The sequence below is a fragment of the Chiroxiphia lanceolata genome, chromosome 15 (genome assembly GCF_009829145.1).
Source record: "Chiroxiphia lanceolata isolate bChiLan1 chromosome 15, bChiLan1.pri, whole genome shotgun sequence".
In the NCBI taxonomy this organism is placed as follows: domain Eukaryota; kingdom Metazoa; phylum Chordata; class Aves; order Passeriformes; family Pipridae; genus Chiroxiphia; species Chiroxiphia lanceolata.
Window position 1 is genome coordinate 13,677,392 of NC_045651.1, and position 21,229 is coordinate 13,698,620.

Consider the following 21,229-nt stretch of genomic DNA (forward strand, 5'->3'; position numbering starts at 1 on the left):
TTTCTCTGTGAAAAAGAGCTGCCACTGCAGCCCAGGAGCTTCTCTCTCCCCACATGTCCCAGGGGCTCAAAAGTGGATTCCTGTTTATTTCCTCAAGCAGTTTTATTCATATCCTTCAAAAGGTGCCAAACCGCATCTGTCAGGCCCAAGAGGACTCAAAAGTGCATCGTAGGTAAACACCAGGAGCAAGGTGGGACTGCCTGGAGTTCACAGCATTTGCTGCACTTCTCCCTTGGAAGTTTTATTGCACCTTCTGCAAGTCACAGGCACATCTCTGGCACAAGTTCTCAAGCAAAAGCAGAGTCAGGCACACAACATCCCTGTGTTCAGGACTGATAGAGAACAGCCCCCAGCAGCGAGGGAGAATCCTTTCAGGACAGGCAATGAGTTTCTTTGGATACTGTAGGTGTTGAACTGGGGCCAAGCTCAGCCAGGCTGGATGTGTCCAGACTGTGCATGGGAGCTTCAAATGGGCTGAGGATCTGTCCTGTCTGCTGGTGCCTGGTGTGATGACTCCAGGCAGGACTATGGGGACTCTGCCACAGGGACATGGGGAGGGGCTCCGGCCAGAGGGGTCAATATCTACCACCCATGCTGGGTGTAGCTGGGGACAGGCAGAGCTGTGATGTTCAGATCTGATGGCCATGAGCAGCACAGAGGGCAGTGTAGGGCCAGCTTCAGTACACAGAGCTCCCTACTTGCACCACAGCTGAAAACAGTGATGGATTTCCCCCCCCCCTGTTTCTTTGGGCTCAGTTTGGTTTCAGGGAGGACAGACAGGCTCCTCCCAAGCCTGCAGCCCCACACATTTCCAAGCGAGTGAGATGATAATTGCAGGGGCAGCTTGAAAGAGGTAGAGATCCTTCCCATGGGGCATGGAAGTGCCTTCCACCAGAGACCCCTGGGGCAGCTGTGAGAGCCTACACACACCATGGAAAGAACAAGACATCCCACAGTGTGTCCTGCTTTCTAGCTCCACAGCCTGCTCCCAGGCTGTGACTCACTGCAGAGCCATGCACAGCTGGCTTCCCACCCCCTGCCCTGCTGGCCTCTGGTTTACAGAGGATCTGAAATGACATCAACTGCTCCTTCTCCATCTGCTTCTGACAGAGCCAGCACCCCACTTGCCTGCATCACCCCATGAGCCATCTCAGCCCCAGTCCATCAGCAGCACACTGAGGCTCAGGATCTCCTGGTCCAGGAATTGGAAGGACCTTGGCTGGGTGTCAGTCTGCTCCATCTGAACGAGGCATCAGTCCTACTGCTGAGCCCAGGGGAGGGTCCCATCCCACTGGGAAGAATGCCTTACCCCACATAGGACAGACAGCCCTCCTGGGCACATTCCCAGGACAGTTTGGGTTCGTCCTGCCCTGTGCAGATTGTTCTTCCAGTGGCCAAGGATCTGCTTAGTGTGAGGCTAGAGAGCACAGCCCTTTTGCTTCCGATCTGCTTCTGAAATGGAAAAAAACAGAAACCCTCCAGCAGAACCTGCTGACACATTCCCAGAGAGCAAAAGAGCTGGGACATTCCTGGGATAAGCAGATTCCTGTCTGCTCTGCTAGTACTGGTCTTTCTTGACTTTTCCTGAGCTGAGTGCTGGGCTCCCACACCAGCAGCCATTGCCTTTCCACACACTGCCCAGCACGTGTGAGGAGCTCAGCCTCCAGCCACACACTCAGGGATGAAGACTTAGTAAATTACATTCCCGGAGTGGTTCCAGGGCATCCTGTTTATTTATGTGCACTCCGGGCTCATTGTTTTGCAGCACTTAATGCAGAAACATCCTCTAGAGAAAAACTCATTAGAGAATCCCTCCTAGAGCAGAGAGAAGGAAAGGCTCCTCAGACGGACAGATTTGTGAGCAGGACACAGCAGGATTATTAATCCACACTTCTATCTCTCCAACCAATGCTCACTCACATTTTTCTTCATTTCTTGCAGCAGACTTGTTCCCCTCTTGGAGAGCACTGGAGTTTTCTCAACTGTGACAGCCCAGATCTGCCCAACCTGGCTTAAAACGGGATGAAGAAATTTGGATTTTGTACTAGGGTTAGCTGGAGTTCAAACCTCATCCCTGCAGACCTCTTGGCTTTGCTGTAAAATGAGCTCAAGCCACAAAGGGTCTTGCCCTGTTTGCTGTTTCCATTGGAGTTTGTGCAGTCACCTGAGCTGGGAGACAGTGCCAGGAGTCCTGGGGTGCATCCAGGGGGGTGCCCTGCTGGCACCTGGTCAGGGAGCCTGACCTAGACCTGTGAGGCTGCAGCTCTGTGAGGTCTCCCAGGGCTGATGAGGCCCCTCAGGCAATTTCCTGCCCATCCAGTGCCCCAGATGGCAAAGACAACCCTCTAAACATGTGTGAGGTCCAGTTTTCCTCCTGGCAGCCTGACCAAAATGTCCTCTTTGATGACCCCACTAAGCTGTACAAGAGTGTAAAGGACTTTCCAGGACTTCCTTTGCAAGCTCTCAGTCATTTATGGAGCTTTTTAAAGCTGCTGAGTCTAAAGAGTCAGGGAGTTGCTCCAGGCTCTTGTTTCCCCCTCTGTGTGATCCCCCTCCATCCCACTGCTGATGCCTGGCAGTGTGTCCCTCACAAGGTGCAGGACCTGGCTGTCCCCACCATGTGTGCAGAGGACTGTGAGGTCCCCTCACTCTCACCCACTCCAGGTTCACAAGCATGAGCCTGGGGTGGGTGAGAGCATGATCCAGGGGTATGTTTACAGATGTGACTGCATCACTGCTTTCTGCTTTCACTCAAAACCAGTGGGTCTAACCCACCACATATATAAAGAAATCCCTGTTATAATTATCTCCCTGGCACTATCATTTGTCTAAGCCCTTAGTAGAGGGCTTAGCTTCAGGCCCACAGTGCAGAGCACTAAGCAATTGCCACGTTGTCAGTTAGAAAAGTCGTGGTTTCTTTTCTCTTCTTTTTTTTTTTTCTCCCTAAAATTTTTTCCAGATGTCTTTTTTTTTTTTTTTTTTCCTTAGGAGAAGAACCAGCAGCTGTGCAATTTCAATGCGAGCCGTGACTAATCCACCGCAGAGAGCATTCAACGACAGCATTCAGCTCCTGGGATATGAATCAAACAAATGATACTTTGGCTTAGGGGATGTGTGGCCTTTGGAGCCAAACTGGGCCTACAAGTAGCACTGGGCTGCACCTGGGAGCTACGGACAGTTGTGGTGGGAAAAGATACTCCAGATTCCACAGGTGGTTGGTTGTATTAGAAGGACCCGTGGGGTCTTAGACACCATCCCAAATCTGGCCTCCACATGGACCTGAGAGGGTTGTGTGAAGAATTTATGGATGTCCCTGTGAGTAATATCAACATCCACATATCAGCACCCAGGGATGGTTTCTGAGAGATGTGTAGCCAAGTAAAGAAATGGGTGAAGCAGATTTTCTTCTCTTGTTCTTTGCCAGCAGCCTCCTGAGCTGCCTGATCACAGAGACCGACAGGCTCACTGGGAAGTGATGACAGGTTCTCATGGCCCCCCTTCCCTACACTTCCCTCCCCTTTCCCTTTCTGTTCTGTTTACTTTTTGTTTCTTGTTGGCCATGGGATGTTTAGTCTTACATCTGATCTTTCACATGCAGCAGAAGTGCTGCGAGGCCGGATGGGGAGTGAGCTGATACAGAATCACAGACCACAAAGGCATCCTACAGAGCAAGGAGCCAGCACAGCCCAGGGGTTGTCACAGGCCGGTTCCTGTGTTGACATCTAAATCCTCAGCAACATCAGTGGGAGAAGTTAAGGACCCAGATCCATGTCCCAGCCCATCTCAAAGATAGTTTGTAATCACAAGGCATGCGCCCAAAGCCCAGTCAGCCAAGACAAAACACGATGTTGCATTTTGCTGTGGTGTTGGGTGTCCTTCACCCAGCATCCATAATCAGGCTGCTGGTGCCCAGATGGCTTGTCCTCAGTCGTGCTGGCTACATGAGCCCCCACCTTTCCAGCAGCCCCTGGAGAGCAGCCCTGGGGTGAGGGTTGGTGCTGCAGAAGGATCACAATCTGAAAAGAGCTGAATTATCCACAGGGCTCAGGACAGCCCTGTATGGCATGGAGATACTCTTCAGGGATGCCCAAATTCCAGCAGGTTTTGTCTGCTGGTTTTCCCTTGCAGTGCAGTGCCATGGCCGTGCTGGTGTGGAAAGGCGTGTGGTCTGCTCCTGCCAGGGGAGCAGATGAACCTTAAATCCTCACAGTCATGGAGAGAGGAGCTGGGTTTTCACCCTAAGCATAGAGAGGAACAGATGGGAAAAGCCAACTCCAAGCAGCTTTGCTGCCTGGCTGCCTCTGGCTGGGCAGCTGCTCCAGCTGAGTTATGATCTGTAAGGTCAAAATACTTAATGATGTTTGAAGAGACCAACAGATTCAGCTGACCAACAATTCTGACTGTGGGTTTTGTTCAATCAGTCCAGATCTGCTGGATGATAACCACAGCAGAGAGACCAGTTTGCTGAACATCACATCTACCAGCGCAGCATTTCTCTGCCTACTCAGAGCATAATTCAGATATGTCATAATTCCCCACATTCTCTGGGTCATTTGTTCCTCTCCCTCTCCACAAGGCAGTCCCAGATGGCAGCAGTGTTAGGAGACAGGATGGAGGAGCAAGAACTCTCCTGCCTTCTTCTTCATCCCCCTGAGGATGGGAAGCACCAGGTCAGGGACTGAACTACTCTTGAGAAATGACAGCATTTCACTTTTTAATGGCAGCAGGTTAAGGTGTTAGGAGGTGCATAAACCAAGCAGAGAGATGGCATTCCACCCGCCCCCCGTGCTGTCAGTCCGAGAGAGAGAACTGACAAACTCGTCGCAGCAGTGCAGGCAGCTGTGACAGTGGCTCCGCTGGGAAGGCTGCGCTGGGGGCTGATCTGTCCCTGCGAGAGACCCCCTTGATCTCCAGCCCCTGCTTGATTTCTCTGGTCTATCCTTTGGACCCAGGCTGTGCCTCAGCCTGGTGGGACTGCCCACTGGGGCGAGGGGGGAGGAAGAGACCGATTTGGAAAGATAGCAAGGAGGAGGAGGAGGAGGAGAGGCAGCGGGAAACCCAGCCCACCCTTTGGCTTCCTCCTGCCTCCTTCTAAAACCTGCAGATTCCTCCAGCCTGTCCAAGCGCCTGAAGTTTCCTCAGCCGTGCTGCCCGGACTGCGAGGTATGACCCGAGCTTCGTGTTTGCCTTTGCTGTGCCTCTTTCTCCTGATATAGGGGTCCCCATAGCCCCACTCGTGGCCGTCCCTGGCCCGGGACCCACTCTCCCAGCCCGTGGAGTGTGTCCAGGGCTCGGCAATGCGTCACTCGGGATGGGGAGGTGGATGCTCCTCACCACAAGTGGTGCACTTAGAGACCCCTCCTGACTTCTTCTCTTTCTCCTCTTTGCAGCATCTCCGCTCCTAAACTGTCTCTTGCTCTCTTTCACTGCCAGATGACGAGCTTAACACTTTGGTGGCATCTGACTGTAAAGGTTTAACCTGCCCTCATTTTTCTCTCTCCTTCCTTTTTCCCCTCTGGGTTTTCGGCTGGGAGGTAATTCCTTAGCGAGATGTGTGACAAAGGTCTGAGCACATCAAACCAACCTGCAGAGAAAATCAGATCTAGTTACAAACCAGTCCCCACTACTCCCAGCCTGAGGTGTGTTGGCAGGTGATGTTTTACTCACCAGAGTATCTAGAAGAAGAACAAAAGAGCTGTCGACTTCATCTCAGCGTTTTTTATTTTTTCAGTACAGCCGCTCTTATTTCTCCTAAAAAAAAAAAAAAAAAAAAAAAAGACACTCGGCTTTTTGTTCCCAGCAAACTTTGAAACTCTTTCAAGTCCTGCTGCCCTGGCTGAACTCCGGCTGATCGACTTTTAGAGAGACGGAGGTTGCAGGAGAGGAGAAACAAAGCTCTTTTGGAGTGGTTTTTTTTTTTAAAGTTTTAAGAACTTGGGCTCAGTCGGGCACAATTTTAAGTCCACGCAGAAGAGTCGAGGCTTGTTTCCTTTAAAGGCAGCTGCTGTCCTTCCCATCCCGGTGACGTGACCTGTGTGGCAGTATAACTCTGCTCTTTGTGTCCCTTCTCTGAGAAAGCTCCATTCTGCTGCATCCAGCCAAAAAAAGAGAAAACTTAACAGGATGGGGGTTGAATTCCCACCCAAACCGAAAGGCAAGAGGTTCAAGTTGGAGTGAAACTGGGGACACCGGGAAAGTCGCCAGTACTCCGAGTCCTCAGAGACCACCAACTCGAAACAGCCCAAAAACTCAGCAACCCTCCAAAAGGACAAAAGTTAATCGCAGCCCTTTGTTAGGGTGGATCAGGCGAGTTTTAAGTGGAAATGAAAGGCTGTTGCGTCCTGCGCAGTAACTAAAGCCAAGCCATTGTTTGCCACATAGTCAGGAGCAGGGATGCGGGCGGTGTTGGGAGGGGGAAGAGCAGAAATAAACTTTTCAAACTTTTTTTCAAGCCCCTCCTTCCACAACCCTCTGCTCTTCCATGACTCAGCCCCAGAGGAATGTCGGCTCCCATGGAAACCTTTTCTGGGTCCTCTGGTCGGAGGGATGTCGGGGCTGTTATCGCTGGAGCGGCTGCAGGCAGGGCGAGTCCAGGGAATGCTTTGGAGATGGTTTGCATTTTTGAGAGTATTTATCGGGCAGCTTATTCTCGTCCTCCTTTGTGGAGCCGTGCGAGATCAGTTGGCTGCATCCCCCGAGAGCCGGAGGGACCGCCTGCCCCTGGCACAGCATTATCGGGGCTGCTTTTGGCGCTGCTCTGCGTCCAGTCCGCACAAAAGAAAAGGCTCAGGCACGACAGCAAAATTCCGTCTCCCGTGTCTGCACAGGGCTCATCAGTGAGCCGCTGCCTGCAGCCCAGGGCTCATCCATGCACTGTTCTTGTTATTAATTTAATTGTTTCCCATTATGGATGCGATCTGTAACCTGGACAAACTATGACAGCCTCCAGCACACAGCTTGAATGGGATTGAGCTCTTGCCTTTGTATCAATAAGCCCTGTAAGATCTGGAGCATTTCTCGGTGCAATCAGAGCTGCTCAGCTCCCTGCACGGGAAATAGGTTCATGCAGCATTGTGTAGACATGTCTTTAGTGACTGCATAGGCAGATGGGGCAGATAGATTTTTTTTTCCCCCCATGTTTTACTTCTAGTATATGTGTGTGCATGAGCTAAAACTTACTTGGCTTTCTGAGCCTGCACACTGTGTGCCAGGGGTCTGGGCAGGTGGCAGGAGCCAGAGTGGCTTCTGCCCAGTCCTCTGCCCTGCTCCCCAGGGCAGCTGCAGCACATCTGGGTGAGCTGGTACCGACATGCAGAGACCTGTTCAGCCAGGAGCTTTATGGGGACTCGAGCAAACAATTCTGACTTCAAATGGAATTTTAGCCTGGGAGTGGCTGCTGGGTAAAGCTCAGAGGGTCTTGCTTGCATAGGGAGGTCAGGGCCAGCCCTTGCGTTGTGTCTCTGTGAGGCTCACACTTGCTCGCCCATCAGCACCTTGAAAGCTGTGGCCCCAGTGGGGTTTAGCAGAACCTTTTTCTGGGCCAGTTTTGCCTTTACACTCAGTGTGAGGTGGGGGCATGTCAGACCTGCAGAGCCTTGAAAAGCAGTGAGCAGAGGGAGGGTGGGTGCAGGAGACACTGGTGCTTGGGTGGTGCCTCCTGCGTGGCCGGGCTGGGGTGCCGGTGGGGAGCTGAGGCACGGGAGGGTTTTGCCTGCTCCTGCTCTCCGTGGCTGCAATGGGAGGTGGCAGTGGAGCCCCTCGACTGGGTTAGCAGGGGTGGTAGCTTGGGTTAGCCCGGTGGCCTCGGGGAGGAGCTGTCAAAGTGGCCAGGCAGAGACTCCTCCCCACGCTAACGTGGCATCCCAAAGGGCTTATGCAACACTGGACAGGGCCAGTGCCACATGGGCCACGCTCATCCATCCACGGAGCCTCTTCCGGAGGCTGCACCCGCCTGGTCCGTGTCCTCCCCCAACCCACAGAGGTCCCAGGGTTGAGTGGGAGGAAACAGGAGAGACCTGCAGACCCCAGAGGCACAGACTCCCCTCTGTGTATCACTGCGGGGTACTTTCCCCATCAATAGAAACTTGTGATGGGACCAGGGGGGAGGATGGTAAAGAGTTTCCCAGAGCAGCCTGCTTTGAGCTTATGGAGGTGCTGAGGGTCAGCCTCAGCCCTCCCTACACCCTATGGCTCCCTTGTTATTGGCATGGCTGCAAAATGTAAGGGGTAGCTGGCACTGAGGAATAGCCTGGGCCATGCTGGAAAGGTGAACCATTGAGAGGGGTTCATGGGAGCCCCCAGACTCTGTTTATAGAGTGACTGGGAGCTGAAATCCCCGTGTAGGATGCAAATGGGGTCAAGCCTTAGAAAGGCAGTGCCACCCATGGGTCCTGCAGCCCATGGGTGCTTTGTTGCCTTCCCCATCCTCAGCAGTCAGGAGGTGAGGCCTGAGGAGGGACTGGTTACCATGGAGCTTCTCTTACTTTATATTCAGCAGTCCTGTCTGTGCCCATGATGTGCTGGTTTCCAGTGTCTTGCAAAGTGCTGGCATCTATTGATTCCTTTAGGATACAGAAGGGCATAAGTCCCTGCTTGCTAAAAGCTCTTTCCCAGCCCTGTTTTCCTCTGTCCAAAATGATTCCCTGGCTGCCCCTCCCTATGCTGCCTCCTGCCCCCTGGCAAAGCAGTGCCAGGCATTCCCAGTGCAGGGCCCCTCACAGGGATCCTCCCAGAGTCCCTCCACCTGTGGGACGGATGCTGAGCTCATGGTATGTCCCAGCTGCCAGCTCCAAAGAGCATCCTCTTGGACAGCAGGACCATGGTTGCTCCACAAGGAGGGAGACTTGCACCATGCTGGTGGAGCAGCTCTATGTGCAGGGCTCCCGAGCTGTTATTTCAGGATTTTTGACCACCAGGCATTCAGGAATGACCGTGCCTTTGCAACCCAGCCAGGGGCTCACAGGCACTGCAATGTCCTCCCTCCTCTGCCTTCAGAAGGATGTTGTTTTTCAAATAAACTTGCTTTCCATCTATGGCACAAGACAGCTCTGCAGAGCTTGTTTGCTCAGACTTTTTCATGCTCCTTCTTCCTCCAAACACAACACTGGCAGCTCTGACTGTCTGCTGGCTTCTAGCAAGCATGTAATTCCCTGACCCCAGCTTACTTGTATGCCCAGACTTTGAAATTCAAGGCTTTTTCGAGGCTTGGGGAAACGATCTAAGATGGCCTTGGTCTAGGACTGGGTTCTTCTTAATGCCATCTTCCACATGTACATGCCCTGCCCTCTCCTCCAGGCTGGGCACTGCCATGTTTCTGCCCAACGAGCTTCACTGAACCTCAGAGCACCTTCCAAAGCAAACAAGCCCCTTGGGAGAAGCCCAGGAGGAGCCTTTACAAGCCAGGGGATGGCAGCAAGGGAGGAGATGGCCAGAATCACCAGTACTTTTCCACCTCCCCTCCCCATGCAACCCTTCCAGGAGTGAAGATCAGAACCACTGATCTCTCCTGGCAGATGCTGGCAGAACTCTCAGTAGCATCCAGAGCAAATAAAGGCAAGGGGAAGGGACAGCTTGTACCAAGCAGGACAGGAGGGAGCTTTTCAGCTGCAGCCTTGACAGTGCAAACAGGCTCAGCATCCCCTACCCACAACTGCTCTGCCACAGATCCTTTATCCCACCACAGCAGACATCCCCATCAACCTGTGCTCCCAGCTCTCTGACATCCCAGGAAAGCTGCCCTCCATGCCATGACCTCTATTTTGCAGGAACACCCTGCTGGAGGCTGGGTGAGGTACTGAGATTGGAAAGAGGATTTTCCCTGCGTGGCCAAACCTTGCTAAGTTAGGAAGCAGAGCCCAGTCTGACAGCACAGCCTTGGTGTGGTTTCATACCCAGAGAGCTGCTGTGCACAGGGAGGAAGGGAAAGGATGCACTGGCAAATTAGATATCCTGGGAGACACGAAGAAACATTGTCCAACAGTTTCTGTCCCAGCAGATCCATCCCTTTGCCTGGCCCCAGGGAGCTGGTGGGCTGTGATGGCCACACAGGTGGAGTGGACGAGGGCAAGCGGAAGGGAGGCAGCGGAAGAGTTGGCAGAGGGACAAGTCCCCTCACTGGCAGGAGACAACCCTCGCTGTCAGGAGTGGGATGCCACTGGCATACTGAGCAGCCAGCTGAGCTCCTCTCTGCCCTCACACAGAGGGGCTCATCCCTGCCAAACAGGAACTGGGGGGGACAAGGACAGGGTGATTTCACCAGCTGCGCTCTCCTCCTGGCTCACATCACAGCCAGTGTTAGCTGGGCTGCCCGGTTCCCTCGTCCTACAGGATCCCTGCAACAGCCCAGACTGGGAGGGTGCAAAAGGCTTATCCTTCTGGAGCATGTCTCCTGGCAGGACACAACCCCAAAGTGTCTGGGATCCCTCAAACCCAGTCTGGGGACCCTCAAGTCTGAGCAGGAAAGGGAAAAACTATAGTAGAGATCCCAGCATTTGGGGATGCTGAGGATGGAGGACCGGCCCCTCATACCCCTAGGGATTACTGTGTCCATGTGGGAAGGAGCTTTCTAAGGGATTTAATTCTCAAGTGCCCCATCTCACTGTCTCTCCTTCATCCTCCACTTTCATTTTTCCTTGCTGGTACCTGGCACTCAAATCAGGAGATTTTTAACATGAAAAATCTAGGGGTTTGGTAAAAAAACCTCCTGAGAAGGAAAGAGGAACTGCCATTTTGACTGTGATTTTTCTAAAGGCATCCAGGAGAGTAACAGACATCTGAATCCTACTGTCTCATGTTACAAAATCAAAAGAATTTATCTTGGAAACATGATTTGGCTTAAGGTTTTGGCTAGAAAAGACAGCATGTGGGTCTATAATATTGAACAGACAAGGCAGGAAATGAAGAGAACACCCTTCTCTAAGTGTATGACTGCTCAGCCTGCAGCTGAGAGGCACACAGTGGCCTCCTTCCTCATCCCTGCTTTTCCTCTTCTTTATTCAGGGTCTGCTGAAAGATGAGGGCCTGGATTTTTTTCCTTATTTGCCTGGCAGGCAAAGCCCTGTCAGCTCCGGTAAGTACATGAGACAGCAGAGCCTCTGCTGTCGGGGTTGTCCATCTGAAGTAGCTGATGGGGATTTTATTTTGTAACAAGTACAGCACTAAGGGATGGGGGGAAACCTGAGGATGGCCTTATTCCCCCTTGGGAGCATCCTCCCCATGGTCCCCCACTCATGGTCCTTTTCCCCTGCAGCAGGAGGCTCTGCCTGATGAGACAGAGGTCATTGAAGATCCCACCACAGAGGTAGGTGACTTTGCTCCTCCTCCTCCTCCCCTGCAACACCCACTGCTTTGGGAAGAGCATCTCCAAAACAGTGGGGGAGCAATGGGCAGGCTGCTCTCCCCCACCAGGAGCTGTGATCTATATACACCAACACCAGAAACACCAACCTTTTTTGCAGGAGCCTGTGGGGGCTAATCCTGTCCAGGTGGAGGTGGGAGAGTTTGAGGAACCCACAGAGGATGTAGAGGAGATTGTTGCAGAGAGTAAGTCACCCTTCCCCTGCCCTCTGGCTGGCAGAGACATTGTCCTCTCCCTGCATGGGGGAGCTTTAGCCACCCCAAACAGTGAGGAGTTCCTTTGGGAAGGGCTATAGCACTAGGACGATACCAGACTAGATGCACACTTTAAAGCAGCCCTGGGTTCTGTGTAAGCCTGCTTTTGCAACAGAAAAGCCATTGCATTGTGTGGCTACAGAAAGGAGTCCAGGATTAACCTGAGGACTGACATGGATTTCTGGAGATGCTCACATCTCCCCAGTGCAAGAATAGATGCTTGGGGCTGTCCCTGCTGAAGTCTCTGTGTTCCCTCTGTGCTGAGATGCCCTGGGCAGCTCATGGGAGGTGAGGATGAGGCTGGCTCTGACTTTGCTCCCCTCCCGCTCCCAGACCCCTGCCAGAACCACCACTGCAAGCACGGCAAGGTGTGTGAGGTGGATGACAACAACCAACCCATGTGTGTGTGCCAGGACCCCTCCAGCTGCCCAGCCACTGCTGGTGTCTTCGAGAAGGTGAGGGCAGGAGCTGCTTGGTGGCCCCAAGTGGGGAGGGACCCCACGTGGGCATTGCCAGGGATGGTGGGGAGACAGAATCAGGGTGGCAGGTCTCCATCTGGCCTCAGCTGATGGTGATCCAGCAGCTATTGCCCACCCCAGGGAACAAGTTAAATATCTTGTTTGGAGGCTCTCACTCCAGACTCCCCAGCAAATCTGGGCTTTGCTGCCTCTCACACAGCATCTCCCCACCCTGTGCAGGTCTGCGGCACCGACAACAAGACCTACGACTCCTCCTGCCATTTCTTTGCCACCAAGTGCACCTTGGAGGGAACCAAGAAGGGACACAAGCTGCACCTGGACTACATTGGGCCTTGCAAATGTAAGTGGAGCCACTCCCTCAAACAAGGGGACCCCTAACCTGAGCACAACCCCTGTGCCCACAGTGTGAGGGGCAGAGCAAAGGTCCAGGCAGGCTCAGGGCTGAGGTTGGAGGGCACTGGGGTTGTGTGTCTGGGGTCTGGGGCTGCATGTCCAGACACTGCACTGACCACTGTGTATGACTTCCAGTCATCCCTGCCTGCCTGGACACAGAGCTGACTGAGTTCCCCCTGCGCATGCGGGACTGGCTCAAGAACGTGCTGATCACCCTGTATGAGCGTGATGAGGACAACAACCTGCTGACTGAGAAGCAGAAGCTCAAGGTGAGGGACCGGGGACAGAGCCTGGGAGCTCACCCCACCAACAGAGCCCAGCACACATGGGGAGCCTGTCCAGAATGACCTCTGGGCGCCCCATTTAGAGCCTCTCCTAGGGTCCCCCCTTCCACCCCATTCCCCCACTGACAAGGGCTCCCTGGCCTCTCCTATGGCAGGTGAAGAAGATCCATGAGAACGAGAAGCGCCTGGAGGCCGGTGACCACACCGTGGAGCTGCTGGCCCGTGACTTTGAGAAGAACTACAACATGTACATCTTCCCCGTGCACTGGCAGTTTGGGCAGCTGGACCAGCACCCCATCGATGGGTGAGTGTCAGCAGGATGGAGACCCCACCAGAACCCTTTCCCATACAAGGACCAGGATGATGTGGCAGCAGAAGGTGTCAAAGCAGGCTGGAGATGTGACATAAGTGGGTGGCTGGTGGCACAAGCACATCTGTCAGGGGTTGTGGCAAACCAGGCTGGGATAGAGGTAGGTTTGCCTCCTGCAAACAGCTCTTCTGCAGGAAGAGAGGCCTCCCCAGCCTCACCTGCTCCCATCTCCCTTGGGTGTGGAGTTTCTGTCTTCTCAGATTTACTGTCGTGTGACAGTTCCCTAAAATATCTTAGTCCAAAGGCCCCGGGATAACTTCAGCAGCTGAGATAGCAGCTGCTGGCTTAGCTGTGAGATGGAGAAGGGTATGAGAGTGATCACAGACCCGTGGGGTGAGGGCAGCTGGCAAAGACCACCAGCTACTATTTTGTGGCCAGCACAGCCAGTTGCAAAGGCAGACACCAGTCCTTGACCTTCATGACACTCAGTGGCTGATACTGGGAGGGCACTGGGACCAGTCAACCCACAGAGCTGGGGCCAGCATCTTCCCTCCTGTGACCATGTGGCCACCTTGGCAGGTACCTGTCCCACACTGAGCTGGCCCCACTCCGTGCCCCCCTCATCCCCATGGAGCACTGCACCACCCGCTTCTTCGAGGCTTGCGACCTGGACAACGACAAGTACATCGCCCTGGAGGAGTGGGCCAGCTGCTTCGGCATTAAGGAGCGTAAGTACTCAGGAGGGCAGGAATGGGGGTGCAGGGGACACTGAAAAGCACCCCCAGAGCCCCCACTCTGGATGGAGCAGTGCATTTCAGCTGGTGCTGGGTGAGGCAAAGCAGGGGAGAGTGGGGAGGGCGGATGGCAGGAGTAGTGGGACCCTTGCAGCATCCGCCTCCTAACCTCATCTCTCTCTTTTCCTTCCACAGAGGACATAGACAAGGATCTTGTGATCTAAACGCCCCAGCTTCCTGCTCTGCTGCCAACTTTGTCTTGTTTTAACCTTCCCACTTCCTTTGGTTTTTAAACTGCTTTTGTTTTGTTTTGTTTTTCCCTGGGAACAAGGTGCTAATATAGATCTAAACATATGTAGTAATGGTGCTAAGAGAAATAACAGTCCTCATTCAATAGCCTTATCTATTACCACTAGATTACTCACTCAGCTGTTTCCACACGCTCTTACCAGCCTTTTCTCTCTCCCACGTGCCTGTACCATTGACCGACTGTTCCTGTCCCAAATATCCTGTCTCGGTATCCACTCTCGGATCAACTTCTCTTTAATTTCTCACCAACAGCACGTTCCTGGTCAGTGCAGATGCAAAGCCCTCTCGGCTGATTCACCGCCCCAGTTACAGATGCCTGTGAGGGAAGGCAGAGCCAGAGGATGTAGGAGGATTGGGTTCTCAAGCAGAGCAGCTGCAGGTGACATTGTGGCCACCCAGCTCATGGTAGGGAGGATGGAGAAGGGTGAGAAGGATAAAGAGTGGCAGGATTTTGTTTTCCTTTTTTTTTTTTTTTTGACATTTCCAGGGCTTGAATTTAGTAATTATTGGGCACAAATAAGAAAAAAAAATAAAAGGCTAATCGAATTAGCAAATAGGGAAGCGCACAAAATTTAAAACAAGACAATAAAATGCATCCCATCTTGTAAAATCCCCTCAAAAAATAAAGGTTTGAAAGTGCTACATGCTTTACCATCACTCAATGACCACACTGCTGTCGTGTTTTCTGCGCGAGATGGGGCGTGACTGCCTGTTCCCCCAGGTTGCCCGTGTCTGACCTTGATGTGATTCTGCTGTAGCTGAAATAAAGCTCTTGGCTCTCCCCAAATCACAGTGCCCTCAAGCACTTCCCGCCTCTCTGCCTTGGTTGTGCTTAAATTCCAGCCCTGCTCTCCCAGGGAAGCTGTGTCAGTCTTGGAAAGGATGTTTCTGCCCAGAAAGAGGCTTCTTTGCCACATGCTCAAGGGAAAGGCTGTAATATTTTTTTCCTGTTGTGGATTTAAGGGATGAGTGAGATAGAAGGGAGAAGGTATTTGGATTTTGCTTAATAGAAAGGGTCCTGACAGGACCAAAGGGATGGTTAAATCTCAAAGGCTGAGAACTCTTTTTTTTTACCTCTGAATGTTCCCTGTGCCTTATTAAGTTCCTGCCACAGTGTGAGCAACCTGATGAGTCTCCATAATAAAAAATACTGATTTAAAACACTGATAAGTAAACGAGCCTACCATGTTCCTCTGTTTCATCCCATCCCAGTGAGGGGGATTGCATGTATTCAAATTGTATCACAGATATCCCTGCTCCAGGGAAGACTCTGGCCCAAGGGAAGCTGAGGTGCTTCTGCTTATCGCAGTCCCTCACTGTAAACCAGCTCCTTGGGGGATGTTGGATGGGTAACGTTGGCAGATGGAGCTGGAGCAATGGAGGCAGACGGGGTCACTGCAGCAGCCAGCACAGACACTCACATGGCTCTCAGGCCCTTGCTTTCATCAGCAATAAAACCCTTGGGAAAGGCGAAAAGGCACAACAGTTGGAAAATAAACACCACCATTGGCGTGGGCTAAAAATATCCCAAGTTGCAAGAGCTCTGGCTCAGCTGTGAGGTCCCTGTCGACAGCCCCTGGCTGGATGTGCTGTGCTCCCAGCAGAGCTGTCAGATCATATCCTCCACAGGGCCTCTCCCAGCTGCAGAGCCCTGGGCAGGTCCCATCGGGGGCAGTCACTTTGTGGGCGTATTGCCAAGGTGTTTGACCCCAGTGGGAAAGCTAATGCCTAGAAGGGCCAGGTGAAGGTTTTCCACCCCTGCTTTGAACACCAGCACTTGTTCCATCCGGCCAAACTGCTTCCCAGGGCTATTAGCCAAAGTGGGGGTTCCTGATGGAGACGCAGCAAATGCCTCCCCGCTGTGGGGGCAGCTGTGAACTGGCAGACCTGACACAGAGAGGGGCACTGCTGCCCATGACCCCAGCAAGATCCAGCTGGATGTGACCCACCTCTGTGCCAGCAGAGCTGGCAAGAGAGGACAGGAAGGTAGGCAGGGGCTGTAGATCAGCCATCCTGTGCAAACCTGCTTTCCAGTCGCTCCCTCTCAGCCAGAAACTCCTGCTCCACTCCCACACCAAGATACAGCTGCTTTCCTTCCAGTTCCAGCCCTCCTGCCAGCGCTGCTGGACACACACAGGCAGCTTTGGTCCCGTGCAAGGGAAGACTTTCCAGCCCTCCTCTCCTCTGCCTTCCCCCCTTGTGCAGGAGTCAGCTCTAAATCCCAGCAAGCTCAAGGAAACCAGGCTCCACCTGGAGAGTTAATTATCATGCCTCTGGAAGGTGAAGGGATCTATCTCTAAGGCCATGGCCCATCCCATGGGACAATACTCGTGTCCCAGTGGTCTGGCAGAGCTCGAAGGACTCAGTGCTATCACAAGTGCAGCCTCCCTGGCTTTAATTGAGCATCAGAGTGAGCTCAGGAGGTTGCAGCTGGGGCTCCCTTAACCCCTCAAAGGTCACAGCCTGAAGTATCAAGTTGCTGGAATTTCACTGCGTTGGGGCAAATGCCATACGTGGGGTTACATCAGGACTTGAGGAATAAGTTGGCCTCTTTGAGCTTTCAGACCTAGATGGTCAGCAAGGGTGGAACAGAACAGCCTTTTCCCTGTTACAGATGAAATTGAGCCTTCTGCCTGCACAGCAGCAAAGAAACTCGCCTGTATTTCCAAGTGGAAATTCTCCCTGTGGTTAGTGCTGACTGAGGACACAGTCTGCAAACCTGAAAAAAAGGAAATAGAAAAATAACAGAGAGATCTGGGTCCAAAACCAGCACAGTCTGACCCGAGTACTACAGTGCATCTGCAGGCAGAGGTGGTTCATTTTGGTGCAGTTACTCACTGAGCTGTGCCCTGCCTTGAAGAATGGAAAGATGGGGAAGACAAGATTCCTGGAGAAATTAGTGCTTTCCTGTCTGTTTTCCTCACCCTTACTTTTATAAAGGAAACAGACTGTGCCATAAATACTGCATTAAGGTTTGTGGCTTAAATATTCAAAATACAGGTGATGCAAAAAGGTGACAAGCCAGGATCACCAGGACTACTCCACTAACTGAGTAACTGAGGCTTTAACCCAAGTTCAGGTACCCAGGATGGTGGGGTTGATCGAATTATCGTTCCCAGCATGTAAATCTCTCTCACAGCAGTTCAAGCACATCCAGAATTGCTGCTGAGGGGGAATCTCATCATGGGTCTCACACAGGGAGGGTCCCACAGTGCCACGACCACCTCCACCCCTCCGCCCGGCTCCGGCGTGTGGAGCAGCTTCCGAACTGCCCATATGCACTGCAGAACCTTCTTTTGTCTTAACATCTTTTATATATTTCAAAGATGGACAAATTCAGTAAAATCTCGCCCAGCCTCCACTGAAGAGACAACGCCGGGAAAAACATTTAGGGCAACGCATCTCCTCGCAGCCGGCCTGGAATGAGGGGACGAGAGAAGCAGGCATCCCTCTGCCCCGCGAAGTTGTGAGAGGCGTCTACTCCTCCTCCCGTTCCTCCTTCTCCTGCTCCTCCCCCGGTCGATCCCCATTCCCGGTTGGCGGCAGCGGCGCGGAGCGGCCGGCGGGGGGAGCGATGGCTCCGGGGATGGAGCCTGGAGCTGCTTGAGCGGAGCGGGCACATTGTCTCGGGGCTGCCGGGGCACCGGGCGGGAGGAGGAACCCGCACCCGCATCCCCCGGTCCAGGGCTCTGCCCTTCGCAGCAGAGCAGCTCAGAGCACTGGTCCCTTTGGGGGCTATGTCCCCACCATGCTTGGCTATCCCATCCCATCCCATCCCATTCCATCCCATCCCATCCCATCAATGCTGCCAAATCCTTTAGACATAAAACCGCTGCTCAAATCTGAGGCTGAGTTTGGCAAGAGGGGTCCACTCTGAACCTTGTGACTCAACGGGAGGGTCTTCCTTACCATTTTCATTCTTATGGTTTTTTTATCCTTGGTCTCTATGTGAATCATATTAAGACGATTCTGAGCAATTTTTCTTTCTATGCTTTATATATGTAGGAATAAATAGAATGGACCTTGCCACCAAATCCTTTTAAGCCACACTGTCACAAATTTATATTAAAACCTGATTTTGCTGATATGTTTGCCAGTGATTCTTTAAGTGACCCGAACCACTCATTCATGACTCCATCCCATCTCACTCAGAGGTGCTCGAGCCCCCCCCCAACCCTTCTGGAGCACAGACCCTATTTTAGTCTAAAGGACACAAGGCTTATGTGATCCCAGATTTTGTGTTTTGCAGCTTGGTCTGCCTGTCTCAGTACCATTCCCTCTAATTTTTAACCTACTGGCTAGTTTTAACTTAGATTTGATGGGGCATAGAACCGCAGACATGGCATTCCTCTGGGTGGCCTTAAGACTGACAGAGAGAGGATGCAGACAGATGGACAAGTACTTCACTGCAGAGTGATGCTGAAGTCTAACAGGAGCTGGGCTCGGTCTGATTCACTGGTGCCAAGGTAATTGCACGGTAGGTAATTATTTGTGTCAGGGACTGACTATCCAGTTTCTGGCCATGGAGAAGTTACATTACTTTCTATTTCATGTCCTACCACATAAATCATGGCCATTTCCCAATTAAGCCCATTTTTTGTCAGCCTCAGTATTATGCTCCTAATCAAAGAAACTCTGATTCTCTGATTCTTGGGAAACAACTCGCCCCAGGACACATTTTTATGTGCATTCCCTACATTTTTCTTAATTTAGTATTTCCTTTTGATCACTGCTTCGTTTGGACTCAAGAGACTATACAAGTCTCTTGTTATTTCTTGTCCAAACACCTCTCTGATCACCTTTACTGCCTGGGTTTTGGAGACTTGGCTGCCATCAGCTATGGGGCCAAAATTCTCGGTGTGCAAGGCCAGGCCTGACCACAGTGTGATGGTGACTGTCTGTGGCTGCCCAGGGCAGCCACAGCACCACAACCATGTCTGGCGGGGCAATCCCTGGTGGCTAGGGCTGTACCTGACACTCACAGGGTTTCTCACTGTCAGAGGAGTGTAAAAACACCACAGGACTCCCAGGCTGAGCATCCATTGCTGACCAGCCATATTGTTCATTTCCCTCCCATGAAATGAGGATCCTCCTGGAAACTGGAGGCTCTTTTCCCCCCAGCAGTGATGTCCTCAGAAGAGCTGCTTTGGCTCAAAAGTGCCTGAGCTGGATGCAGACTGAAAGCTGGGTTAATATCTGGGGCAAGTATCACCACTTGTTTGCTCTGCTCCCTCTCCCTGAAGAATTGACTGTTGAGAGCAGAGATGAGTCAAGGCAGACCTTTGGTCTGACCCAGTCCTGCTGCTCTTCTGCTCTAACCACACCTGCAATCATGCCCTGTCTGCTTGGGCTTGAGCAGCAGGATTCATCCTGTAGGATTCCTGTTGTTTCCTCCTGGTCACGGTGCCTAATGAAATCCTTACCTTATCTACCATCAGATGATTCCCCCATCACTTTTGAGCCAGCTCCAGATTTTCACTCTGGTGCAGATTTTCATGCCCTTCAAAGAGCTGTTCCCTACTCTGAGCGCTGCCCACATGCCGTCTCTTTGGTGAGCCTTTATCCTTGTTCCACAGGAATAATTTCCTTTTCCTTTACAGCTTGCTCATCCAAGTGGGATGCTGGAGTGTTCTACTTAACATGTCTGGTTTGCATCCTTCTCCTTAGGCTGGCAGCTGGCATTGGATGAACTACCTGTGGCAGGAAGAAACATGCTGGAATAATCAGAGGGGAAATCTGGAGGGCTCCAGAGGTTTGCTCTTCTTCAGAGGCAGATGCCCATATCCCTTGCACGTTAACCATAACACAGGGCCTGTCCATACAGATGTTTTCCAGCCAGTGCCGGTAAACTTCAACCCCCAGCCATGGAAACTCACTTCCCCTGCAGATCTTGGCATGAAGGACAGACAGGAAGGAGCATGAAGATAATCCCCCTCCATATGCAAAGAGCAAAAGAGGAAGGGAGGAGAAGACCATCCTCCTCTCCTTGGCTGCCTCTACCTAAAAACTGGCAAGGGTGAAAGCGCTCCCCACTCAGCTCACACCTGCAAACCCCTGCCCCTGCTGCTGCCCACACGGGCAAGCCCTCCGGGGAGGAGCACACTGGAGAGTGCCAAGCAGCCCCCGCAGCCTCAGCACTGCTGGGCTCAGCCCAGCGCGCCCACCCGGCCGTGTTCATCCCTTCTCCCACTGTCTCCAGAGCCCCCCACCAACCATGCAGCTGCAGTGCCGTGGCAGTGACCCCCTGGCAGATCCAGCCCTCCTACTCTGAATGGTTTGGCTCCCTGAAAATGCTCAATTCTGGCTTGAAAAGCCAAACGTTAGATGAGGAAAAACGCCTTTGGAAAGGAGCTGTGATGGGATGTCAGGGTACACCTTGCTGCTCCAGCAGCCAGCCCCTCTTTCACAGTCCCAAGCTCAGGGCTCTGCTGAGGGCTCCCCTTTTCCTCCATGCTGGAGCTGTGGCTGGCTTCCCTGCTTTTCGCCTCCAGCTGTACCTTTAACATGTGTGGGCAAACCCAGGCTCCTGAATGCAACTCAGTTCAAGGCAAAGGTGTTGGGGCACGTTCCATTTGGGAGAGAAGGAATGGTTGAATTGCTGGGGAAAGGCCAGCCTTGGACTGCCAAAGCTGGGAGAGACCTGGCTTCCTGATCCAGCCCCATCTGAGGAGGCTTGTGAATGGACCCAGGGAGGAGCCAGTAAGGGATTGGATCGGCTCTGCTTGGCAGGCACAGGGACAGAGGAAACAAGACAGGGTTGAGACATGCCCCCTGCTGCAAAAGGTTCCTTCTATGAGGGTGCCAAAGGATCTGTAAAGAGAGTGAATGAACCTGCCTTGGCATCCCTGCAGTTGCTTCTTCGTAAATGTCTCCTCTTTTTTTTCCAGGTGAGAGAGCAAAGATCTTCCCCTTCCATTCAGACAGAACCGAGACCACATGGCAGAGCCGTGCTTCACACACACGTGTGCACACCCCCACACAAACAGGGTTTCTTGGGTTATCTGACAAGTTCCTACTTCTCCTTCCATGTTTTGTTTGCTCTCTTGCCTCTCCCTGGGCTCAGCTTATCCTTGCACAGCTCCTTCTGTCCCAGTCAGTTATACCAGAGCA

The 21,229-nt window shown here is 52.6% G+C and overlaps 1 protein-coding gene across 2 annotated transcripts; it reads left to right on the top strand.

The window, feature by feature from the left end:
• The first annotated feature begins 4,652 nt into the window (after nucleotides 1-4,652).
• SPARC (secreted protein acidic and cysteine rich) lies at nucleotides 4,653-15,294 on the top strand. Of its 2 annotated transcripts, XM_032702791.1 has the most exons (11): nucleotides 4,653-4,670; nucleotides 5,105-5,163; nucleotides 10,999-11,068; nucleotides 11,249-11,299; nucleotides 11,457-11,541; nucleotides 11,944-12,065; nucleotides 12,309-12,429; nucleotides 12,618-12,751; nucleotides 12,922-13,070; nucleotides 13,656-13,804; nucleotides 14,006-15,294. In XM_032702791.1, exons 3-11 carry the CDS (start codon nucleotides 11,012-11,014, stop codon nucleotides 14,032-14,034), a joined length of 897 nt encoding a protein of 298 aa, XP_032558682.1. In that variant the 5' UTR covers nucleotides 4,653-4,670; nucleotides 5,105-5,163; nucleotides 10,999-11,011; the 3' UTR covers nucleotides 14,035-15,294. The 2 variants fall into 2 exon arrangements, with proteins under 2 accessions (XP_032558682.1, XP_032558681.1); XM_032702790.1 differs by lacking the exon at nucleotides 4,653-4,670 and having other exon boundaries at nucleotides 5,035-5,163.
• Nucleotides 15,295-21,229: the final 5,935 nt, after the last annotated feature.

Coding starts and splice junctions, on each gene's coding strand:
- SPARC (XM_032702791.1), top strand. CDS start 11,012: ATGAGGGCCTGGATTTTTTTCCTTATTTGCCTGGCAGGCAAAGCCCTG. Junction 11,069..11,248: donor GCAAAGCCCTGTCAGCTCCG/GTAAGTACATGA, acceptor TTTCCCCTGCAG/CAGGAGGCTCTGCCTGATGA. Junction 12,066..12,308: donor CTGCTGGTGTCTTCGAGAAG/GTGAGGGCAGGA, acceptor CACCCTGTGCAG/GTCTGCGGCACCGACAACAA.